The sequence below is a fragment of the Malania oleifera genome, chromosome 10 (genome assembly GCF_029873635.1).
Source record: "Malania oleifera isolate guangnan ecotype guangnan chromosome 10, ASM2987363v1, whole genome shotgun sequence".
NCBI classification, from domain to species: domain Eukaryota; kingdom Viridiplantae; phylum Streptophyta; class Magnoliopsida; order Santalales; family Ximeniaceae; genus Malania; species Malania oleifera.
This window is the reverse complement of record NC_080426.1, coordinates 23,271,506-23,296,336: the sequence shown is the minus strand read 5'-3', so window position 1 is coordinate 23,296,336 and position 24,831 is coordinate 23,271,506. Positions and strand designations below refer to the sequence as shown.

Below are 24,831 nucleotides of genomic sequence, written 5' to 3'. Positions count from 1 at the left end.
AATTTTTCCTTCGTTTAAGCAAATAGAGGAAATAAGCCACTCTTTTCCCTTTTCCCTATACCTCATTTGCACCTTTTTTCTTTCCTCCCTTAAGAAAATAATAAAATATGTCCATCTCTCCATAAGCATGATGTTAAAAGAAGTGATGCTCATTGCTCACTACGTGTAGGCATCAACCCAACATGTACATAGACATATGACAAGACAGGCACATTATATAATTTCTCCCTTCCAAGCTTCTACATGTCTTGTGGCGACTTGAACAACCTAGAATAAGGTCAAACTGGTTGAAAATATCCATTCCTCACAATATTTTCACATTGCCTGAAACAAAGAAAGGATTGTAAGTTGTCAGCAACCTTCCCGAGACAGCCAAAAACGTCACGAAACATGATCCCTGGTCCAACTTCAAACAGGGGAAGAACAAGCAAACAACCCTTATGCAACTATTGAATATGGAAGTTGCAGTGAAAAAACAAGGGGATAAAAAAAAAAAAAAAAAAAAAGAACTAGAATTAAAGGATGCTGTATTGCAAAGAAATGCTAAAACTAGAATTGTTATTATACAGATAGGTGGAAAACATGTTGACAGTTACTCTCTTATAATGCTTACTCTCTTATAATGCAAACATAGAACATTATTCCTTCCATGTTCTAGACAATCATTTCTGCTTGGTGCAAGTAACATTTACAGCGACAATTACTTTGTCCAGTTTTTATCAGATCCCAATCCGCAATTTGTAATGGAACTGTGATCTCTGATTTAAGTATAGGATGATACCCCACTGCTTCTGGAAACGGATTTGGGAATCCAATGCTAATGATCTTCAAATATCACAGTTCAAACTGATTGGTCCCCATTTATAAGCAAGTCAGCTGCGCTATGACACCCTGAATTACCTTTGACCTGCTGCGGCTTCTGATCTTGGTCGTGATTGGAATCAATCTTCATGAAATGGAAACCCATTATGTACCTGTATTCCCCAGTTCCAAGGCAGCGACTACAGTTGCCAAGGCCGCTTCCACCACAAGTCCTACACCTGCAAAAGTAATTAGGAACTAGATGATGTGCGAGCACCGGATATAATCATCATGAAGTGTGCTCACATATATTACACACGCCAAAGAAATTGGCACCTCACCATTTTGGCCATTCCCCTCTAGGGAGCATTTCTAAATTTATACCATTCGTCCTGCCTATGAAAGAATGGAAAAAGGGAAAGTAATGAATCACAAAAATGATGATATATTTCAGCAGAATGTGAAAATCCATTCAAGCATCACAGAGACAAAAGTTCCAACTTAAACACCCAGAAAGCATGAATTTAAGACAGCTGGAAAAAAAAAAAAAGTTTAGGCAAGGAAAGCATGTGTTGCACACTACTAAAGTGAACTCCAATTCTTCCAGGAGTTCTAGTTGCACCCGAATCCAGATTTCCATGAGATATAGATTTGAGTGCCAAAAAAATTAGAGGTTTTGATCAGACAACAGGGGGCAGTATAGCTAAGCATCAATCTGTACTAACCTCACTCTTATCTAAACCCAAAATATTTTAGGAAAACAAAAATTTTGGGGTTCAATCTGCCATCCCAACATGAATTATTCCCAGATTACCTCAAAGAAAAATGGGTATTTTCATGAAAAATGTAGAGGTTGCTTGGATACCACCTGAAAGTCAAGTAATTTCATTTTGTTTAGGACAGAAGACATTTACCTCTCCTGAAGTTTGCCAAAAAGATAGAGACCTCTCTTGAGATTTCAAAAATATCATAGGCCTCCCTTAAGGTTTCAAAAATACCAGAGACCTCCCCTGAGGTTTGACAAAAAGACAGAAACCTCCCCTCAAAAAACTTGTCTTTTTGTAAAATATAAGGGGAGTTTCGTGTCTTTTTGTAAAACTCAGGGGAGGTTATTGTCTTTTTGTCAAATCTCAGGGAAGGTCAGTGTCTTTTGCCCATCTGTTTATTACAGCATCATTATGAAGGTCGCATTATGATTGGACAAATGAACTCATTTCCATTGATTTATTACCACCCTCACATTATCTCTTTTGCATAAAGTGTTTTTAGTGTTTTTTAAACAACCAAAAGAAACTTGGGTCTCCTTGTGCAAAATGAATTGAAGAAGAATTGTTTGATAATCATATACTGCCCAAGTGAAAATTAAAAAATATGATATCATCATTCAAAGTATAGACACTAGTTTCATGTAGGCTATCTCCTTTGGTTCTTCATTCTAGTGATACAACATGATATGCGAAAGAAAAATGGTCAAAAAAAGAAGAAAACAAAGAATAAAATAAGAACTCAAAGAAAAGGGACTAAAGGGGGGATGAGAATTTTAAATATATATATTCGCCATGTGTGTTATGAGCAAGCAAACCAACCCCTTTATATAAGCAAATATTCATTTGGGACCACAGAAAAGGGGTTCTTCATCATTTGAGTGGAAGCTTAACTTATAGACTGTCATGCTGGACCAAATCCAATCATAGCTACAGCCTAATAAAAGTTGGCATCTTCTGTGAAAATTTAGGTAAATTTTAAAAATAGAATTGCTTTAACTATTTTGATTGGATTCTGCCCTGTTATTAAATCGGATTCTAATCCTTTCTACACTGTCCTGCCACCTAATGTTGATTCTTTGATGTGAAACAGCTCTGGAAATTCGGTGCATTACCTTCTTCTTTTTTTCGGATAAAAGAAAATTCTATTAGAGCAATAAACAAAGCACAAAATAGAGGACAAGGAGTCCTCTGTGGATAACAAAAGATATATTAAAAAAACTAAAAGCTACTAAAGGAACCAGGATAAACAATGTAAGTATTAATGACATGAGCACAGCCCCCCAATCTCTTGTGAAGTTGGACAGCGATACTCCCCTTAAAAAACCAAGGAGTGCACCCAAAGAGATGCAAAGAAAGTTGCTCTATCTCAAAGTAGCCATGGATAGGTTGACTGATCTTTGAAATCCCAATATTCTTCTCAATTGATAGGGTCCAAAGGACAGCCAAAACAGCCACAAACCAAAGAACTCTATTATTTCTAAAACCCAGACGTTGACCAGTAACAAATCTCCCACCTTTTTGCTCAGCTGGTTTCCCAAATTGAAATGCTTTTTACATAAATGTTGCATCATGCTTTGGGTTTTCTATTTTCATCCCCTTGCACATATCACTTTCTTTCCTATAAACCTGTTGGGGCCACGAGGACAAGCAACTCCAGAATTGGCAAAGGTCCAAGATAGAATTGCAAGAGATTATTTTAAAAGAAAAAAATTGGAAAAAAAAGAACTACCACACAGAAATTTATGTCATCGGACACTAGGGCCTTCATCCACAAGCCCACAAGCCAATTTGCTATCATCATGTGGTGAAAACAAAGCTTAATACTTTTATCCCCACTAAATATGAAAACCTAAAAACCTTCTCTAGGTCAAGAAAAGAAAACTGTAGGATGAAGCATTTCCATGTGTAAAGAGACTTGAGAAAAATCCAACATGCAAAACAAACAAATGTACGCAACTGAAAACTACAAAATCAACCAAACATGCATTGGGAAGAAGTCCCAACTTACGCATACAAATCCACGATTTGGTAATAAAATAACCTTAGCAAAATAAATATGCCTTTGCCAACCAAAAATTTAAGTCTTGGAAGCACGTCCAGCCATTCAACTCCCAATGTGTGCTACCTCTTTAAAAAAAATAAATAAATAAATATATAAAAAGACTAACCCAACAAATCTCCACCTCTCACGCATATGTGATACCATCACCAAGCCTAAGGAGTAAGGATAGAAAACCCACCCTAGTGGACTTGCATAATGCATACAACCAAATTAGTGCCAAATGAGCACTCACAGGAAAAGGATCTCAAGATGCAGGAGATCCAACTCTAGTTAAACGAGATGAGAAGATGATGATTGTGATAATTAAGAACTTTCCAGACAGATTATCCAGGTTTGTCTATCTTCAATTTTATAGCACCACTGGAAACTTGGCATTGCAAATCTGTACCAATCCATTCAGGCTTTCAACAGAAATACTCTCTCACTGCCATTCAGCTCTACCTAGGGTCGTAGTCCTTACCTATTAGTGTTCTCTGAACAAAACCATGATTCTCCCTCTATCCTTATCACATTTTTTTCCTACATTAATTCATCACTTAATTTCTATCAAAAGCATGGATTTCTATTTCTCTCTCTTACGTTGTCACTCATTCATCACAACATCCTGATTTCAATCACACATTACTGCCTTAATGCTTAGCAATCTCACCATAAAAATAACTACATTTAAACATACTGCATTTTGTTCGTCTTCTTCATTAAACAACTTGTATCACTGGTTGAGTTTGTTGAGTTTGTTCAATGGAGACATCAAAATTCACAAGTAGAGGCTAGGTGGATATCAGTACAGCTATAGGGGTGAGGCTGTGAGCCTACAATGCTACAGCTGCATTCATATCCAACAACGGTGTCTTCCAAAGGAAGAGTGAAACACATTCCTAATCATAAATTTTCATATTTTTCTATTACTTACATATTTCGTTGAGAAGGGTGCTAAGTTTAACAAGGAATGTCAAAATTTTCCATTTTACCACTAGGAAAAGATGATAAAAATTTGGAACTAGAAGTAAGGCTGCTGTTATTGACTACTATACATATACAGCTCCACACCCAATACAGGCATTTGAGTTGGCTATGTCCCAAAAATAAGCATCTAGACATATGGCAAAACATGCACTAATGGCTTGAAAAAAAAATAGAATTTGTAGGCAAGGCATCTCACTTCCTGATCGGTAAGATGGCAACCTCAAGGCATACAGCTTTTTTTTTTTAATATCAAAAATTAAAAAAGAATTTGTAGGCAAGGCATCTCACTTCCAGACCAGTAAGATGGCAACCTCAAGGCATATAGCTTTTTTTTTTGTATCAAAAATCAAGGAATATCTTTTCTGATAAACAGAATAAAGAACAATTAAAGACAAAAACAAAAAGAAAATGGCACAAACTTGAAACTTTCTGCGCATATGTATGTATATTAAACTTTTATGCATATGGACCTCCATTAAACATTTTCAGAGGAAAGCTAGCACAATTTCATACTAGAACTAAACAAGTTTACATTGTAGAGTTTCCTCCTATGTGGAGGACGGCACTCATATATTTGGAGTAATCCACTTGGATATCTTGGTGGTACCCAAGGGGAAAATGATATTTTTCTTCATGGTAGCCCACTTGGTTGGGTGATTATGCAATGAAATTTCTTTTTTCCTGGTTAGTTATGTGTTGTTTTTGGAAGATGGGTTGTCATCTTTGGGGAAGATAAATCAATTGATTGAGGAGCAATTTCCGGCAGGATGTTTTGGTTTGTGCATGCCTTGGAACAGCCAAGAAGGGAGTGAAAAGTCTTGCTGAAATTTCTGGGCTGAAGGGGCCTGCACATTCAGCTTGTTTTTTGGCAATCGTGTGGTGATTTCTCTTCTGATTGAGCTGACATTTAACATTATGTTCCTCACTTGTCCTTCGTTCTGGATGGTGTGATTGTAGTTTGGAGCTCTCTAGAGATGGTCCTGTTGCTGAGACAGCAGCCTCTATTTTCAGGCGAGACCTCTCAATATGTGGTTAGTGTTCGATTCCACCTTGTTGGTGATGGCTTATATTATCTTGGGTACCTAGAATTTGTTGATCTCAATGGTTATAGTTGATGTACGCCTAACATTTTCCATGTAAATTTTGGAATCTCCTTTATATGTGTATGGGTGATTTGTGCAGTTGATTACCGATAGCTTGTGATATTTAATTTTTTATTATTCAACTTGGCATTGATTTGAGCAAGGGGATGGATTATTTTGGGTTATTGTGTTTCAACCATCATCTCCTACCCCTTGCCAACAAACACCTATTATGGTTCAAGTCCACTCACAAATAGAGCATGAATATTAAGAAGGGAACATCAAAACAAACTAAAAATGGTTTGACAAAGAAAACATGATTTAGTAAAGAAAAGATGGCAAAAATATCATTATAATAATCATATAGTTAAAGGACAAATACAATCAACATAAAATATTTACAAAAATTGTTTTCTAATAAGGACCGTCCACATAAGGCACACACCTCACCGACTGGAACATAAGGCAGAAAAGGAAAACATTCCACCATGAGTTTAGCTCGTGAGACATTTGACTAATTGACTCTCAAGGTCCTCGCTTGCAAAGTGTTTCAAAGCCACTTTAAAGCTATTTCCTTTATAAATACCATGGTTTCATGCACAAGATTTTCAACACTGGTTACACAAACATTAACTTCAAAATAAACAAACTTAAACCCACCATCTACAATTCACAGAAAGGCACTTGATGAACCCACTAAGTACTTGCGTATGTCAAATTGAGCTCAAATGGGCAAATATACATGCATATAACTTTTGTGCACTTAAAAGATTCAAAATGAGAGTCAAAAAAAGGAAATTCACCTCATCATAAATAGTGAATTTTACAAGAAAAATATATTATATAAAACCCTGTAAGAGAGAGAGAGAGAGAGAGAGGGAACCTTTTCCACAGCAATGGTGGCAATCAACTCTTCCACTCCCTTCACAGACCACACAAGGTGGATCTGGCCTCCTTCTTCCTTCCTTATGAACATTTGACTGCAACAAATAAGGATGATCAAAAAATTACAAGAGGAGATATTTGGCAGAACCCATAGAACTTCTCAACTTTTCTGCCCTAACCCACTCAGCTGTCACCGCACTTTTTTTTCCCCAGTGGTGGTGGTAGTGGTGTCAGGGAGAAGAAGATGTTTTCATACATACAGCCAGAGGCACTACGCCAATATTTGTCTCTCTCTCACACACAGATGTGCACAAAATTTGTCAATAGGACTCAATTCAGGGGCGGCTAACAATATAACAAAGAGTTTGATCAAAGAATCTGAGGAGGAATGAGTTTTAAGGACCCAGGTCAAATGGTGAATTAGATCATCTGTTTTTGTAGGAAAAAAAAATTCTAATTTTCTTTTTTTCATTTTTCCTTTTATGAAAAGGAAGGATTTCATCCCATGATTGATAAATTGGATTGGTGGCCTAGTTCAAACCACAGAGAGTCAATTCAGTTGGTGAGGGCCGCGAGGTTGTTTAACCATGAGGTTTGAAAGGTCATTTTTTAGAAAGGAGATGGGCAACTGGGCAGGGCTCTTTGTCCAAATGGTTTCACTATGGTTGTTTTAAAAAGTAGTTGAGACATAATTGAGAAAGATATGTTGGGAAGTTAAAGAACATTCCAAGGGGTTTATGCTACTGGGGTGGTTGGTAAAAGTAATTTTTTTTATTTTCCCTTTTTTGGGACTAAGATGAAGTTTTAAAGTAAAACGGATACATGGAAGTGCAGCAAATGGACAGTGCTTTGTGCCATACTGCCATTGCCCATATCAACACAAGGAAAAACACAAAGTGAGAAGCAACTGCAACTACTGGTTCTCAATTGTTTAAAGAAACAATTTGCATTTCATTTGAATATATATATATATATATATATATATAAAGATGATTATCTTCACTATCCACATAACATCTCGATCTTTATTTTGAGCCACAGGAAACACACTAGCTTTAGTCAGTATCTTCTCGGCCATAATCATAGTGTAAGGTTTCCATTGAGCTCTGTAACACCTGGAGCCCAGGGAACAATATCAGGATCAGTGTGTTGCCACTGATTATATTGTGCTTCACCATCAACCACATTCTATCAATTGTATCAAGATCATCCACATTTTTGTTGGCATTAAACCTCTCGCGCAGGTCTAAAGTGTCTTGGTAGAAGAGATGGTGATGTATGGCCCAATTGAGTGCATCTTTAAAAGCTATTCTGTAGAGCAGCCTCACCTCTCCTTCTGCACTGCTCTCCTTGACATGTACGATGCTAATGTACTCATCCTTCTCTCTCTCTCTCTCTCTTGCGTGTGTGCGCCTCTAGTTGGTAAAAGTATGAATTGTAATTTCATTGAACTCATCCCAAAAAACAAAAAGACTGCTCAATTACAATTACAGATTGTAGGCCTATTAGGCTGCTTATCAGGGACTCAAACTAATGTTATCATCTAACAGATTGTGTTGTGTTAAGTGATACTATTTCTAGTTCCCCAAACATTTTTAAGGTTAAGCAGATTCTAGAAGCACCCTTAGTGGCTTACGAAGTTGTGAATTATGTAGAACAGGTAAAAAAAGTTGTTGTTTTCAATTCAAACTTTGAGAAGGGATTGGTGTTAGAAGGGAAATATGGATTAGTTATTGCTTGTTTTTACCCATGTTCTCTTGTAATTGTGAAAGTGAAGCCTAAAACTTGTTTAGCGGATCAAGGGGAGTGTCTGGTGATCCACGCTCCCCTTTTTTGCTTGATCCAATGGTGGATGTTTTGAGTGGAATGGCATGCAAAGCAGAGGAGGAAAGTTCAGTGTAGGACCTTGAGAGTTGAAACCAGAGATTCACATGTCCCATTTGCAATTCGCTTACAAGACCCTTTTTGTTTTCATGCGTCCCACTTTTGTTCATACAACCTTAAAGGCACTACCTCAATTCTTGTTTCTCTCTCACATGGAGAGATGCGCATAAAATTTATCAACAGGACTAGACGTTTCAGGGGTGACTAACAATATAACAGAGTTTGATCTGGGAATCAGAGGAAAAGGTAGTTAGGAACCTTGGTCAAATGGTGAATGGGATCATTTGTTTTTGTAGTTCTTATATCATCCTTTTCTTTCTTTTCTTTCTTTTCTTTTCTTTTCTTTATTTTTGTTTTTTATTTTTTATTTTTGAATAGGAAGGATTTCAACCAGTGAATGATGATTTGGATAGGTGGCTGGTTCAGATCAAAGAGAGTCAATTTAGTTGGTGAGATAGTTTAGCCTTGAGGTTCTAAAGGTGGTTTTTGAGAATGGAGAAGGGCAAGGCTCCTGGCCCAAATGGTTTCACTATGGTTGTTTTAAAAGTTGTTGGGACATAATTGAGAAAGATATGCTGGGACATTAGAGGACATTTCATGAGATTTATGCTACTGGGGTGGTTGATAAAATTATTATTTTTCCCCTTTTTGGAACCAAAATGAATTTCTCAAGTTAAAAGGATACATGAAAGTACAGCAAATGGTTGGTACTTTGTGCCATCACCCATATCAATACAAGGAAAAATACCAAGTGAGGATCAACTGTGACTAATGGCTCTTCACAAGCCATATATCATCTCTAGCTTTAATCATTAACTTCTCCACCATAGTCATATATATCATTTCAATCCCAAAAGGTACAGTCAGGATTCAGGTGAACTTTGCACTGCCTAGAGCCCAAGGAACAATACAAGGATCAGGGTGCTGCTACTTACTATATTGTGCTTCACGACCATCAGATATCATTATGTCAATTGTATCAAGATCATCCACATTTTTGTTGGTATCAAACCTCTTGCTCAGATCAGGACCATCTTGGTCGAAGAGATTGTTAGGGATCAAGGAGCAACAATCATACCACAAACATAAACAAACAAGCAAGAAATGGACACCAAGATTTAACGTGGTTCGGCCCAAACTGGCCTACGTCCATGGAGCACACCAATCTCACTAAAACTGGGATAAAATACGAGGAGAAGGCAACTGCACTCCACTCAACTCAACTCGCAACAAAACTCACTCTCTCTTTTGCACCTCTCTCTCTCTTCTTCAACTCTATTACACCTTTTTTTCACACACACACACATCAACATCCATGGAGCACACCAGGTACATCCCAGCACAACGGCATAGCCGAGCGGATGAACCAATCGTTGACCGAAAGAGCCATAAGCATGCATATGTAGCCAGGCCTACCAAAGCAGTTCTGAGCAAAGGCAGTCAACACAGTAGCATACTTTATCAACAGGAGTCCATCAGTAAATGAACACTTCAATAAAATGTGGGTGGGAGGTATGTCAAAGAAAACTTCAAAGTGTTAACGGCGGCTACAACCCAATCCCCACAGCCCGCGCGTCGTTGCGCGCACAGCGCCTGCCGGAAGCCCTAGCTCTGCTTGAGAGGAGTCCTTGAAGCCCTAGCTCTCGCAATTCAAATCTGCAACGGCAGCGACGACCTAATCCCCACAGCCCGCGGGCCGTCGCGCGCACAGCGCCTCTCGCCCTCGGCCCTCCCTCCTCACAATTCACGACCAACTCTGTAGTGCTACACCACCACCAACCTCACTCTCTGACGCGTTTTCGTGTTCACCGCCCCACTGCACTCTTGCGCGAGACGCCGTGCGCACAACCACCACTAGCCACGCTGCTGCCGATCGCCACACAAGACGCGCCACTACCCTCACCTGTGCCAGCTGTGGTCGCCAATCTTCGGACCTAGCTCTCTGTGGCCCTGCACACTAAAGCAGAGGTTGTAGAGGGTGGTCTTTCCGAGATTTGCAGAGGAGGTTTACGAAGACGGTGGTGGGACGACAACGAGTTCGGGAAATCTCGCGACGGGACTCTCAGTCTCAGCCCTTGCGACGACGGTGACTAGGTGCTGTTTCGGGTTTCGTAGAAAAGAGTCGGACGGTGCCGTTTCCGAGATTTGCAGAGGAGAAATCCCAAGCCTCCTCCTGCTGTGAGAATTTCTGCCGGTACTCTAAATCATTCTAAATTAGGTATGTCTCTCTTCCATTCTCGTTGAAGTAAGACGCTTACTGTGTAGGAGTCAATGGCGGCGCCTACCGGCCCTCTGGGGGATCCTCCACTAGTGGGCCCTCTTTCGAAAGGTGGTTCAGGACCTTTATCGTATGCCCATGTAGTATCACGTTCTAATGCTAATGCTGTTAAATTGTCGTCATCCTCTTTCAAACTAGCCACGAGATATCCAGTTGACATTGATGGAGATATTGGTTTTATATTCTCGGAGGCTGAGATGAACAAAGTGGCGAAAGATTTTCGGTTTGCTTTGGTTCTGAAATTTTTGCAATCTAGACCATCCATTGATATTATTCGTTTGAATATCATAAAGTCGTGGGGCCTTTCGGAGATCCCTTCTGTTAGTTTCATGGATGATTTTTACGTACTGGTTCAGATGAAGAATGAACAAGATTTTCTTCACATATGGTCTCGTGAAGGAAGGATTTTGGCTGGATTTCCGTTTCGTCTTTTTCGAAGGACAAAGGATTTCAACCTGAAACAGGAACCATCCTTGGCCCCTCAATGTTATTTCTCCGTGGTCTTTCGATGCACATGTACAGGCTTGATTGCTTACAAATTCTAGCCACCAGGTTTGGTCAATACTTGGGAATTGACAATGCTACGCTTAATCGAACTAGGGCTACGGGTGCGAGAATGTGCGTGGAGGTGGATTTATTGGCAGATCAGGTGGATTATTTCCCGATTGTTGTTTCTGCAAATCAGAAAATTTGGCAGGAAGTAAGGTACGAAAAGTAAGGATTTTATTGTGAGAAATGTCATAGACAAAGGCATTCAAAGGTGGTATGCCGAGGGGGTGAAAGGAAACATAAAATTGGGGATAAAGGTAAGGATACGGAATATGGTAGACAAGAAAATCGACAAGAAGTTTGGCGTGTGAAGAAATTGGATAAAGGAAAGGAAGTTCTGAGAGAATTGATAGATCCATGCATTGTTGAAAAACCTGTAGAGGGGGCTCAGGCTCAAGAGGGTGCAACGACATCACAAATTTTGCCAGTGGTTGAGACAGTTCCGCACCGTGAGATGGAAGAGGGGGAGTTTGTTCCTGAAGATCCGAGGCCTGAAGTGGAGACTTTGCAGCGAAATACAAATCAATATGAGATTGTGCTAAGGGAGGAAAGTGTTGAACCAGTCTTGGGTGCTCCTGACGTTGATATTCTGATAGTGGAAGATGGCATAGTAGTGCGTGATCAGTTGATGACGTCTAGTAATATGGTTACAGAAATTTTGGAACAAGAGTGTAACTTCATGGCCAAGTGTGTCTCACATAATTGTGAATCGGATAGGGAGGTGGAGACAAATACTTTAGAGAAACTCCCTTTGGAAAAAGGCTTTTGTTCGGATGATGATTTACATGTTCCGATTGTTAAGTTGAAGGATATTAATGGGCAAAGTGAGAAGAAGTCTCAACAGGTTATTACCTGTCCAAAGAAACTTGATTTATGATTAATACAATTCTAGTGTGGAATGTGTGGGGTTTAGGCACGTCGAAAAATCGTTTACATAAGTTAATGAGGAATTTTTCGCCTTCTATTTTGGTTCTTTCAGAGCCATTTTCTGATGAAAGTCTGATGTCGCAATGGGCTGATTTTCTAAATTTTCCGAATTTTTGTGCGAATGCTTCAGTGGGGGGTAAAATTTGGATATTTTGAGAAGAGGAAGTGCACTTTGAGTTACAACATATGTCTGACCAAGTTATTTTGGGTATTTTTAGTTCAATGGACCAGATTTTCTTGCCTTCTTTTGTTTATGCTAATTGTCGTCAAACACATCGTCGGGGACTTTGGAATGATTTGGAGTTTGTAAAGAGGGTTGATTTCCCTTGGTTAGTGGCGGGAGATTTTAATATCATCCGTTCAGATTTGGAATGTATTGGTGGTCATATGAGGTCGTTATCGACTATGGAGGAATTTAACAATTGCTTGGACAATTGTGGTACTGGCAACAACATGTCTTGGTGTAATGGTCACAATGGTAATTCTCGGAGTCAAGCAAAACTGGATAGGGTGCTCTATAATTCGAATCTTCTCCAAGTTTTGTCAAATATTTATTTTGAGTATGGAAAGAGGAGAACTTTAGATCATAACCCATTGATTATTCGATTTCATAGAAATCTGCATCGGTATGGTCCTTCTCCCTTCAGGTATCAGAATATGTGGAGCACGCACCAGTCTTTTAAGTCTTGCATGGAGGAAGCCTAGAGGGAGGAGTCTAATGGTTCGGGTTTAGTTAGACTTGCTGGTAAATTGAAACATACGAAAGTTGCAATTCGAAACTGGAACAAACAGGTTTTTGGACATGTACAGCAGAACATTAAAAAATTGGAGGAAAGTATGGAGGTTCTAGAGGCTCGGCTTCAGGAAGGGTATTCATCAAAAATGGAGGAAGATTTTTTCCTTACTAAACTCGAGTTGGAAGCATGGGAAAGGAGGAAGGAGATTCGTATTTCTTAGCTAGCCAAAAAAAATGGTTGGAGGCGGGGGATAACAATACAAAGTTCTTTCATGCATTTGTAAACCAAAGGAGGAAGAAGACTGATTCATTCATTGAAACTTCCAAATGGAGAAGTGTTGGATTCTATGGAGGCTGTTCATGAGGGTGCAGTAAGGTATTTTCGAACTTTCTTAACAGGTGTAGGACCCAATCGAACAGCTAACCTTGTTGATATAATATCTCCTATGGTTTCTAAAGAGGAGAATATTGATCTTTGTCGTGAACCGTCTAAGGTGGAGGTAAGGGATGTTATTCTTTCTATCCCGAGAAATAGTAGCCCAGGTCCGGATGGTTTTGGCTCGGCCTTTTTCTAGGATTGCTGGGATATTGTAAAAGAAGACGAGATCGATGCAACTAGAGATTTTTTTTATGGGTCTCCTCTTCCTAGATTTTATTCTGCATCTTACATTGTTCTAATCCCAAAAGTTCAAAATCCTCAGAGTTTTGACAAGTTTAGGCCTATTAGTCTTTGTAGTGTTATCTACAAAAATTTTTCAAAAATTATTGTTGCAAGGATGACAGGTTTATTGTCTGCATTGATTTCTCCAAAACAGGGAGCTTTCATTCTTGGTAGAAGTATAATTGAAAATATTTCTTTGGCACAAGTAATGGTGCATTCTCTGCATAAGAAGTCTAATGGTGGAAATGTAATGATCAAAGTGGACATGGCTAAGGCATATGATAGGGTTGATTAGGATTTTTTAAACTTGGTTCTGGAAAGCTTTGGTTTCTCCCGAAGATTCTATGGTTTAGTGGCGGAATGTGTTTCCTCTCCTTGGTTCTCCATTATGATGAATGACACTTATAAAGGTTTCTTTAAACATTCTCGAGGGCTTCGCCAAGGAGATCCTTTATCTTCTTATCTATTTATTATTTAATAGGAAGTTCTCTCTCGGCTTCTAAAGAAAAATTTTATGAAGCATAAGATAGGGGCTTACTATCATCCTCGTGGGGCGTCTTTGTTATCTCACCTTTTCTATGCGGATGACATTCTTATTTTTGCCAATGGCAAGAGAAGTTCCATTCAAATGCTTATTAAGACTCTGAAGAAGTATGAGGATTGGTCTGGTCAATTGATAAATAAAAAAAAGTCAAGTATTTTTTTGTCAAAGAGAATTGCTTTTGCTCGAAAGAGATCTCTGTTAAGGACGACTGGCTTTGCGGAAGGAGGTTTCCCTGCTACATATTTGGGTGTTCCTTTGGTATCGGGATGTCTTACGGCCCGTATTTTAGAGCCCATAGTTGATAAATTGAGGAAAAAGATAGCGAGTTGGAAATTTAAGTTTTAATCTCAAGGGGGCCGCCTAATTTTAATTAAGCATGTATTATCATCAATGGCGGTTCATCAATTAGCGGTATTGGACATTCCTAATACTGTCTTCAAAAAGATAAATTCTATGTTCTCGAAATTTTTTTGGAGTAGAGTAAATGAAAAAAGGAAAAGGAATTGATGTTCCTAGTCTAATATATGTAAGCATGTTTGTGAGGGTGGTTTGGGTGTAAGGGATTTGGAGGAGGTAGAAAAATCATTGCATATGAAGTTTGTGTAGAGATTGTTAACTATGGATAATCTGTGGACTCAATTCTTTAAAGCCAAGTACTTGTATAAGAAACACCATTTGAGAGAAATGAAACTAGAGAAAGTAACCAGATTTTGGAGATCGATTGTTCGTGTGATTCCTGAAGTTTTAGAGCATGTCCGTGTTCGAATTAAAGAAGGGTCGGCTTCTTTCTGGTTTGAACGTTGGTTAGCCTCCAGTCCCCTTTGTGCTAAGGTTCAAGAAATCAGTAACCATAAGTTATGAACTCGAGATTGTTGGGATAGAGATGGGTGGAATGTTGATTTATTAGTGGATCTATTGGGTGAAGATCAAGCTGAGGAAGTAATGAACTTTGCTGTTTCTTGCCAGGAGGGTCCAGATACAGTAATTTGGGAACCTTCAACAGATGGGAAATTTACCACGGCAAGTGCTTGGGAAATTATAAGGGAGCATAAAGAGGAATTCTCAGTTGCAAAATGGATCTGACATCCTATGTTGCCAAAAAGGGTGTCAATTTGTATGTGAAAATCTTGGTTCGCTTGTCTTCCGGTTGATACTCGTATTAAAGAAGTAGGTGTCTAGAGGGCCTCTCAATGTGATTGTTGTTTAAATGCCAAGATTGAATCTCTAGACCATGTGTTGTGCACCGGATCTTTTGCTTAAGAGGTATGGAAAAAAGCAGCAGTGGCATTGGGAGTTAGTTGTATGGCAACGAGTACTTGGAAAGGCAGAGTTAATGTCTTGTTTAGTTGTGCAAGATGGGCCTCACAGTTAGACATTTTGGTAGGTCTTATACCTAGTCTCATCATTTGGAGACTCTGGACTCGTCGATGTAGACCCAGGATGGAATCAATTCATAATTCGGTGAGAATTGTGTGGCTTGATATTAATATTGGCTAATATCCATTTCAGACAAGTTAAATAAATGTACACCTGCTTCTTGCACGGATATTGCAGTCCTTCGTGCTTTGGATATTCAAGTAAAAACTGTGGGGGTTTGTCTTCCTCGTGTAGTCAGATGGTGTAAACTTGGGATAGGTTGGGTTAAATTGAATGTGGATGGGAGTTGTAGAGGTAACCCAGGTAATTGTGGTGGTGGAGGCGTGATAAGAGATGAAAAAAGTTTATTTAAAGCAGTTTTTTCCTCATTATTGGGTTATGGACAAATAACATGGCTGAATTGAAGGCGATTATTTTAGGAATTAATCTATGCAAAGATCTCGGATTTGATCAAGTGGAGATTGCATGTGACTCAGTTTTGTTGGTTTAGTGGACAAATTCTGGGAAGTGCTCGGTTTGGAACTTATGGGAATTGTGGAAGAACTTATGCTAGCATTGAGAGGCATACAGTTCAAAGTGGAACATGTTTATAGGGAGGCGAATAAAAGTGCAGATTTCTTTGCCAAACAGGGTGAATCTGGTATTTCTCTATCATATTGTTGTCAGGATGATCTTCCTCAGCAAGTCAAGGGAATGATTCGATTGGATTTGTTTGGTTTTCCTTCTTTACGCTCATGATGTTTTGTGTTATCTTCTGGAGTTTTGTTTGTTTTCCACTTTTCGTGGTTTAGTTTCTTAGTTTTGTTTTCCACTTTTTGTTTGGTTGTTGGTGTTTGGTTTTTTGGTTTGGTTTATGTAGGTTAAGTAAGTTTTAGGGTCTTAGAGTTTGCTTTTGTTGTCCCAAAATCTCAAGATTGGAACCACGGTATTCCTCCGCCATAAGTGAGGGGTTTTCTAATAAAGTTAGAAGGTGCCGCCCTCTTCTACCAAAAAATTAAAAATTAAAAAAAAAAAAAAAAAGGAGTCCATCAGTACCATTGGACCACAGACTACCAGAAGAAGTAAGGAGCGGAAAAGAAGTGAGACTTTCACATTTAAAAGTTTTCGATTGTGTTGCATATGTGCATATTAGTGATCATGTCAGAAACAAGCTTGATCCAAAGTCCCGAAAATGCACCTTCGTCGACTACGGTGAAGATAAGTACGAGTATCGCATTTGGGACAATGAAAATAAGAAAGTGATCAGAAGCAGAGACGTGATCTTCAATGAAAAAGTGATATACAAAGACAGACACACAATAGAACCCATTGAACCAGTCAAAATGAAACTTATGTAGACTTGGATGATGTCCCAAAAGGTGTCGGGACACAACAGCAAAACACCAAGAATCCTCAAGTAAAGGAACCTGTGGAGCAGATCGTCGCACCACTGTCTCCTACTCCAGCTTTGGAGCTTAGGAGATCTTCTCGACCTCATGTACCAAATAAAAGGTTTATGGATTATTTAATTCTTATAGATGGAAGAGAACCTGAATGCTATGATGAAGCATGTCAAGCGGGAAATTCGAACAAGTGGGAGCTTGCAATGAAGGAAGAGATAAAGTCCCTCACCTCCAACAAAACGTAGGAACTAGCTAAGTTGCCCAAAGGTTAAAAGGCTCTTCACAACAAGTGGGCGTACAGGATCAAAGAGAAGCATAATGGCTCCAGGAGGCACAAAGCCTGATTGGTAGTCAAAGGCTTCGAACAGAAGGAAGGAATCGACTACACCGACATTTTTGCACCAGTTGTGAAGCTAACAATCATCAGATCAATCTTGAGCATTGTAGCCTCGGAGGGCCTACATCTCGAGAAGTTAGATGTGAAGACGGCATTTCTTCACGGTGATCAAGATGAGTAGATTTACATGCACCCACTAGAAGGAGTCTCAGTGAAAGGTAAAGAGAATCTTGTGTGTAGGTTAAAGAAGAGCTTGTACGGTCTCAAACAAGCTCCCAGGCAATGGTACCGAAAATTTGACGGCTTTATGCACAGGAAAGATTTTCAGAAGTGCAGCGGCGACCACTATTACTACTTCAAAAGGTATCAGTCTAGCTATATCATTTTGTTGCTATATATCGATGACATGCTAGTAGCAGGACCAGATATAGAAGAGATCATAAAATTGAAGTGACAATTTTCAAAGGAGTTTGACATGAATGACTTGGGTTCAGCAAAGTTGATACTTGAGATGCGGATCTCCAAAGATAAGCAATAGGGAACATTGCGGTTATCTCAGTCAGAGTACATTAGTCGTGTTTTATAGAGATTCAACATGAGCAGCGCCAAAGCGGTAAATACACCATTTGCCGAACACTTTCGCCTCTCCAAGGATCAAGCTCCCTAGACGGATGAAGAGAAGGATTTCATGGCTAAGGTACCTTACGCCTTAGCCATTGGAAGTCTCATGTACTCCTTGGTTTGTACCAGACCAAACATTGGCCAAGCAATGGGAGTTGTCAGCAGGTTCATGTCAAATCCAGGGAAGACTCACTGGGAAGCAGTGAAGTGGATCTTGAGGTACCTACGTGACACTATTGATAAGTGTCTATGTTTTGGCAAAAGAGACTTGAAAATTCAAGGGTATGTAGATGCCAATTTTTCTGGTGAAGTTGATCACCGCAGAAGCACCACCGGATATCTATTACTGCTACATACTCAGCTTATGTTGTACCAACAGTGAACACATATCCGGTGGTATTTCTGTGATGATCAACTTGATCAGCAAAATCGGTATCTACATACCCTTGAATTTTCAAGTCTCCTTTACCGAAACATAGACACTTATCAATAGTGTCACGTAGGTACCTCAAGATCCACTTCACTACTTCCCAATGAGTCTTCCCTAGATTTGACATGAATCTGCTGACAGCTTTCACTGCTTGGCCAATGTCTAGTCTGGTACAAACCATGGTGTACATGAGACTTCCAACGGCTAAGGCGTAAAGTACCTTAGCCATGAAGTCCTTCTCTTTATCTATTTGGGGAGCCTGATCCTTGGAGAGGCGGAAGTGTCTGGCCAATAGTGTATTTACCGCTTTGGTGTTGTTCATGTTGAATCTCTATAAAACACGACTAATGTACTCCGACTAAGATAACCGCAACGTTCCTTGTTGCTTATCTCTGGAGATCCGCATCCCAAGCATCTGCTCTGTTGAACCCAAGTCCTTCATGTCAAACTCCTTTGAAAATTGTTGTTTCAATTTTATGATCTCTTTTATATCGGGTCCTGCGACTAGCATGTTATCGACATATAGTAACAAAATGATAGAGCTAGACTAATACCTCTTGAAGTGGCAATAGTGGTCAGTGTTGCACTTCTAAAAATTTTTCCTGTACATAAAGCCATCAAATTTTCGGTACCATTGCCTGGGAGCTTGTTTAAGACCGTACAAGCTTTTCTTTAACCCTACACATAAGATTCTCTTTACCTTTCACTGAGAATCCTCCTGGTTGGTGTATGTAAATATACTCATCTAGATCACCATGAAGAGTCGTCTTCACATCCAACTGCTCGAGATGTAGGCCCTTCGAGGCAACAATGTTTATGACTGATCTGATGGTTGTTAGCTTCACAACTTGTGCAAAGATGTCGATGTAGTCGATTCCTTCCTTCTACTTGAAGCCTTTGACTACCAACCGGGCCTTGTGCCTCCTGGAACCATCATGCTCCTCTTTGATCCGATACACCCACTTGTTATAAAAAGTCTCCTTACCTTTGGACAACTCAGCTAGTTCCCACGTTTTTTTTAAGGTGACGGACTTCATCTTGTCCTTCATTGTAAGCTCCCACTTCCTCGAATCTCCCGCCTAACATGCTTCATCATAACATTCGGACCCTCCTCCATCTATAAGAAATAAATAATTCACATACCTTTTATTTGGTACATAGGGCTGAGAAGATCTCCTAAGCTCTAAAGCTGGAGTAGGAGGTGGTGGTGCGACGATCTGCTCCACAGGTTCCTCTGCTTGAGGATTCTCGGCGTTTTGTTGTTGTGTTCTGACACCTTCTGGGACATCATCCAAGTCTATATAAATTATTTCATTATGAACTGGTTTGGTGGGTTTTGTTGTGTGTCTATCCTTGTACATCATTTTTTCATTGAAGATCACGTCTCTGCTTCTGATCACTTTCTTATTTTCATTGTTCCAAATGCAATACTCATACTCATCTTCACCGTAGCCGACGAAAGTGCATTTCTAGGACTTTAGATCAAGCTTGTTTATGACATAATCATTAATATGCACATATGCAACACAATCGAAAACTTTCAAATGTGAAAGTCTCACCTCTTTTCCACTCCATGCTTCTTTTGGTGTGGTCTAATGGTACTAATGGACTCCTGTTGATCAAGTATGTCACTGTGTTGACTGCCTCTGCCCAGAACTGCTTTGGTAGGCCTGACTACATACACATACTTCTGGCTCTTTTGGTCAACGATAGGTTCATCGGCTCGGGTACGCCATTGTGCTAAGGCATACCCGGCACAATTCTTTCCATCCCGATACCATACTTATAGCAGAATTTCTTGAACATGGTATCTTCCTACTCACCACCGTTGTCGGTTCTCAACTTCTTGATTTTTAAACCAGTTTTATTTTCAACCATTGTTTTCCATATCTTGAAAGCATCAAAGACATCTGAATTATATTTCAAAAAGTAAACTCATACCTTCTGAAAATGATCGTCGATGAATGTCACGAAATAATTCCTTCCACCTGCAGATGAGAGGATCGTTGGTCCCAATGCGTCTAAATGGACTAGTTCAAGTCTCTGCTTCTTTGGGGTACGGGTGTATGTTTGGAAACTGACCCTCTTCAGTTTTCCGAGTATGCAATCCTCTCACATGTCAATCTCCATTGACCACATAGACCACTCAATTTTCCCTTGAAGTGCATCACCCTGAGTCCCTTCTCGCTTATGTGACCAAGTCGTTGGTGTCAAATATTGCTATCATCATTTTCTATAACAACTGAAATATATATATGCATGCATTAGAGATCACATAAAGTGTTCCACTTTTCTTACCTCGTGCAATTGTCATTGCACCCTTTGATATCTTCCATTCATCGCCAATGAATGTTGTGATATCCCTCATCCGCCAGTTGTTCAACTGAGATCAAGTTCTTTCTCAGGTCTAAAATACATCTAACATCCACTAGCTTCCACACGGACCCATTCATCTTGATTTTCACAATTTCTTTGCCGACAATGTCAGCAAGGTTGATCATTGCCAAAGTATACCTTACCGCAGTCACCTGATGTATACTCCTCTAGGCAATCTCTACTACAAATAGCGTGAAATGACGTTCTAGAGTCTAAAACTCAAGACTCCTGCTTGCTCTCCAAAGAGCATATCAACTTATCACCTTTTTCTGAAGCGACATTTGCTTTTATCTTTGCCTCAGATTTTTTCCTTGGACCTTTGCACTAATTTCTGTAGTGTCTGATCTTCCCACAGTTCCAGCACTCAATACTCTTTGTACCCTAGGAACCTTTGGCATTTCTGGATCTAGACCGCCTAATCCTAGATCTGCCGCAATTGTTTGATCGTCCGTGCCCGTTTCCTTTCCTTGAATCTTTCCCTCGGCTTTCCACGTTCAAGACTGAACTTTAAGTAGAAGCATTGTTTGACTGCATCCTAATCTCTTCCTCGATTTGCATCTTCCAAAAATCGAAATTGATGCCGTCAAACATCCCGATTTTTGAGTTTTTTTTGTTTGATATCTTGATTCGCCTAACTAGAGATGGAATTAGCTCAAACGGACGAAACGATTGGATCCGGAACGACCTAAAACCATAGGAATGGTTCAACTCGTTTGAAAAACGAACCTGAAATGGCTCCAAAAAGCCCGGTCAAAGTTTCTGATCAAAAGGTCAACCCTTGGTCAAACTTAACAAATATGCTCTTATTAACAGAATATTCCGTTGCCATCACTGACACCATTTGCTGACGTAGACTACCACATGTGCAGTAGCTGTTAATGGGATGGTGAGGTGGTGGCTGACATGGCTAGCTAACGCAGGAGGGGCGTCGCGCTGACGTCAACTTCTTATAGAACCTCCAACAGGCGCGTATGGTATACGCACCTTCAACTGGTCCGCACGTGGGGGCACGTGAGGTCACGCGCCAGCGACTATGTGGCGCATGACGACGCGTGAGATCACGCATCGGTGACTATGTGGTGCATGATGGCACGTGGCGATGATGACGGACTTTTGGAGGCGCATGTGGACTTGTGGAGCCTCCTTCGTCTCATCGAGAGGAACACCCTAGTGTGCTCAAAACTTGATTTTGAGCTACTTGAATTTCTGGACGGTGGCCAAAAGTGGCGGTTTTGCTCTGATCTAGCTCTGATACCAATTGTTAGGGATCAGGGAGCAACAATCATACCACTAACATAGATAAACAAGCAAGAAATAGACACCAAGATTTAACATGGTTCGGCCCAAACTGGCTTATGTCCATGGAGCACACCAATCTCACTAAAACTGAGAGAAAATACATGGTGGAGGAGGAGGAGGCAACTGCACTCCACTCAACTCAACTCACTCTCCCTCTCTCACCTCTATCTCTCTCTTCTTCTTCAACTCTATTACACCTTTTTTCACACACACACACACACACACCTCCATATAGCTATGAATGGGGATGGGTGGGAATGGTAGGTGGAGATGGAATTCAATGGCGGTGGGCTTGAATTCAACAAACGTAGGCTGAGGTTGGTGGAGGTGGCTGCCGCCGTCTCCACTGCAGCTCAACAGAGATGGTGATGTATAGCACAATTGAGACTTTAAGAGCTCTTCTGTAGAGCAGCCTCACTATATCCTTCTCCGCTGCTCTCCTCGGCCATCTTGGTAGAAGCATGTTATCATTTCTCTTCTTTTCTCTCCTAGTTATCCAAACAAAGTGACCCAGGAATACCCAATTCTCAATTTTCCATTTTTTATATGAAAATAAATTTAAAAAGGCCTTTTCTTTTCTTTTTTTCATTTTCATCCGTTTTTCCTTCATTTTCTCAGTGACCAAACGGGGTATAAGAAGGGGAAAGTTAAACTTGCCTCACTTTTGACAACCCATGATGGCTTTGAGATGGAAAGGCGGGGCAGAGGACCTGGGTTTGGATTCCGCAAGCCGTTGGGATTCATGGCTTCAGATCTGACGGTAGCGAGTAAACTCGGCGGTCTCAATGCCATGCTCTCGAACGGTGAAGAAGATGCAGAACCTAGTCCGGCGTCGAGAAAATGTCACACCGGATTGCGGAGCAGATGTTGGAATGGTGCTCCAGTGAACGAGCCGGGGACTGGTGTCCGTTTGAAACTCCAGGACTTGGGGAATCCGAGCTGCAATTTCGAAGCTGCCAATGTAGGGTTACAAATGATTAGAATTTGGGAGCTTAAATTTAGATAAATTGTGATAGTCATAGACTAGTAAAATAAAGTTCTCAAAATTTGATCCCCTTTTTAAGATATTCAGAACATCACAATTATTATTCATAACTTTTCTCTTAATTAAATCAAAAAAAAAAAAAAAACACACTCATTTACGTTTTTATACAAGTTGATGTGTGTGTGTGATAATATTTTGCTCTTGTTATTTTTTTTTTATTTTTTTTGGATTACGCACCAGTTATCCACGCGTCCGTTTTACAGTCCCCGTGACTAATCCTGCGCCCTTTGAAGTTGACCCCACAATTCCAAATGAAGGGTAAATTCAGGAGTCCAAGGGCGGAAACAAGCCCAAGAGGGTTTGAACACCTGATCTCGTGAAAGGCACTCCTACAACCCGCAATACCACATGAACCACACCTTGGGGGTATTTTGCTCTTGTTCTTGAAATCACTAATGGTTGCAAAAATATTTATTTGTTATTGAAATTTTCGTATCAATTTTACACTTCAAGGTTTGAATTATTAAATTTGCGTACAATATATATTTATATTTATGGCATAAAACATAATAGTACGAGACATTAATTTTCCCTAAAATTTGACAAAAAGGTACTATCCTTCTTTAAGGTTTGTCAAAAAAATACAAATTTTTTCTTATAGTTTGATAAGGGGTTGGTATCTTTTTAACAAATCTCAATGGAGATTTATAACATTTTTAAAACCTTATAAGAGGCTAATGGAAATTTTGAAATTTCAACAGAGTTTTTTGTCAAATCTCAGGAAAAGTGAGTCTTTTGCCCTAAATGAAATTATTTTAAAAATTTAACGAGTGATTCGGGAGGTACCTTAGTCGAATTCAGCTAACTTATTTATTAATCGAGTTTGATTCAAGTTGACTCGTTCATTCACCTCCTCCTAAATCCAAATCCGATTAGAAAAAAAGAGTAATGGGTCCTCCGTTGAATTTTGACTCATTTTGTCAACCCTACACATAATTAGTATTTTTTTAAATGCATATAAATTTATATTAAGTGTCTAAAATTTATATTATCGAGCACATTATAACTTCAATCTTTAGTAGCTTAGAATTTAAATTTTCAATTTAAATTTCTATGTATTTTAATAAAACATTGTAGGAAATTTTATTACTTTTTTTTAATTTCACACAAATTCAAATTTCAGGGCTGAAATTCATATGGCTTCTTCATCGTCTTAAATTTTATGGTTACCATAAAATTTAAAAGGTCTTTCACCCTTTTAAAAAGAAAAAATCAAAGCTATAAAAACCAACAATTTTTTTTTGTAATTGACAATAACTCCTCTACTTTTGACTCATATAAAAAGACTCATTAACTTTTCCTCCATTGCAACTTATTCTACTATTGAACTTATGAGTCATATAATAAGATTTTGAGAAAAAAAGATTGAATAAGATTAAGGTTAGAAATGAGAGTTCCAGGAAATCAATTTGATTTTATTTTTTAGACATCTCATATAGAAGTTATATATCCTTTTTTTTTTTAAATTAATAACAAATTAAAAAACAAATAAACAAACAAGAGGACCTGCATGTGGTTTTTATTGACTTAAAGAAAGCATATGATAGAGTACTTAGGGTGGATTTTAGGAGAGAAAAAAAAACATATATAGTAGGCATAGTGATATCATTAGAGCTATGCGGACAGGTTAGGGAATTTCACAACAGGTGTATGTCAAGGACTTGCTTTGAATTCTTAGTTTTTTACTCAGAGTATAAAAAATGAGGTTCTACGATATATGTTATTTACAAATGATATTATCTTGATTAATTAAATTAAGTAAGGGCGAGACAACGCTTAGTATCTGATGGGGAGTCTGTCCACTTGTGGGCTCTATACGATC

At 39.3% G+C, this 24,831-nt stretch overlaps 1 protein-coding gene across 1 annotated transcript; it reads right to left on the bottom strand.

Annotated features, from left to right (window-relative positions):
- Nucleotides 1–510: 510 nt before the first annotated feature.
- LOC131166131 (uncharacterized) lies at nucleotides 511–23,086 on the bottom strand. The gene is made up of 4 exons (XM_058124438.1): nucleotides 22,622–23,086; nucleotides 6,562–6,658; nucleotides 1,143–1,197; nucleotides 511–1,040 (listed from the first exon to the last, which is right to left on the bottom strand). Exons 1-4 carry the CDS (start codon nucleotides 22,754–22,756, stop codon nucleotides 842–844), a joined length of 486 nt encoding a protein of 161 aa, XP_057980421.1. The 5' UTR covers nucleotides 22,757–23,086; the 3' UTR covers nucleotides 511–841.
- Between the last annotated feature and the right edge of the window lie 1,745 nt (nucleotides 23,087–24,831).

Bases quoted from the DNA above. Each gene is read 5' to 3' on its own strand.
- LOC131166131 (XM_058124438.1), bottom strand. From the start codon at position 22,756: ATGGCATTGAGACCGCCGAGTTTACTCGCTACCGTCAGATCTGAAGCC. The intron at 6,659-22,621 runs GCAAGTTTAACT...TATTTGTTGCAG, and splicing joins CATGGGTTGTCAAAAGTGAG to TCAAATGTTCATAAGGAAGG. The intron at 1,041-1,142 runs GTGAGGTGCCAA...TTACTTTTGCAG, and splicing joins AGAGGGGAATGGCCAAAATG to GTGTAGGACTTGTGGTGGAA.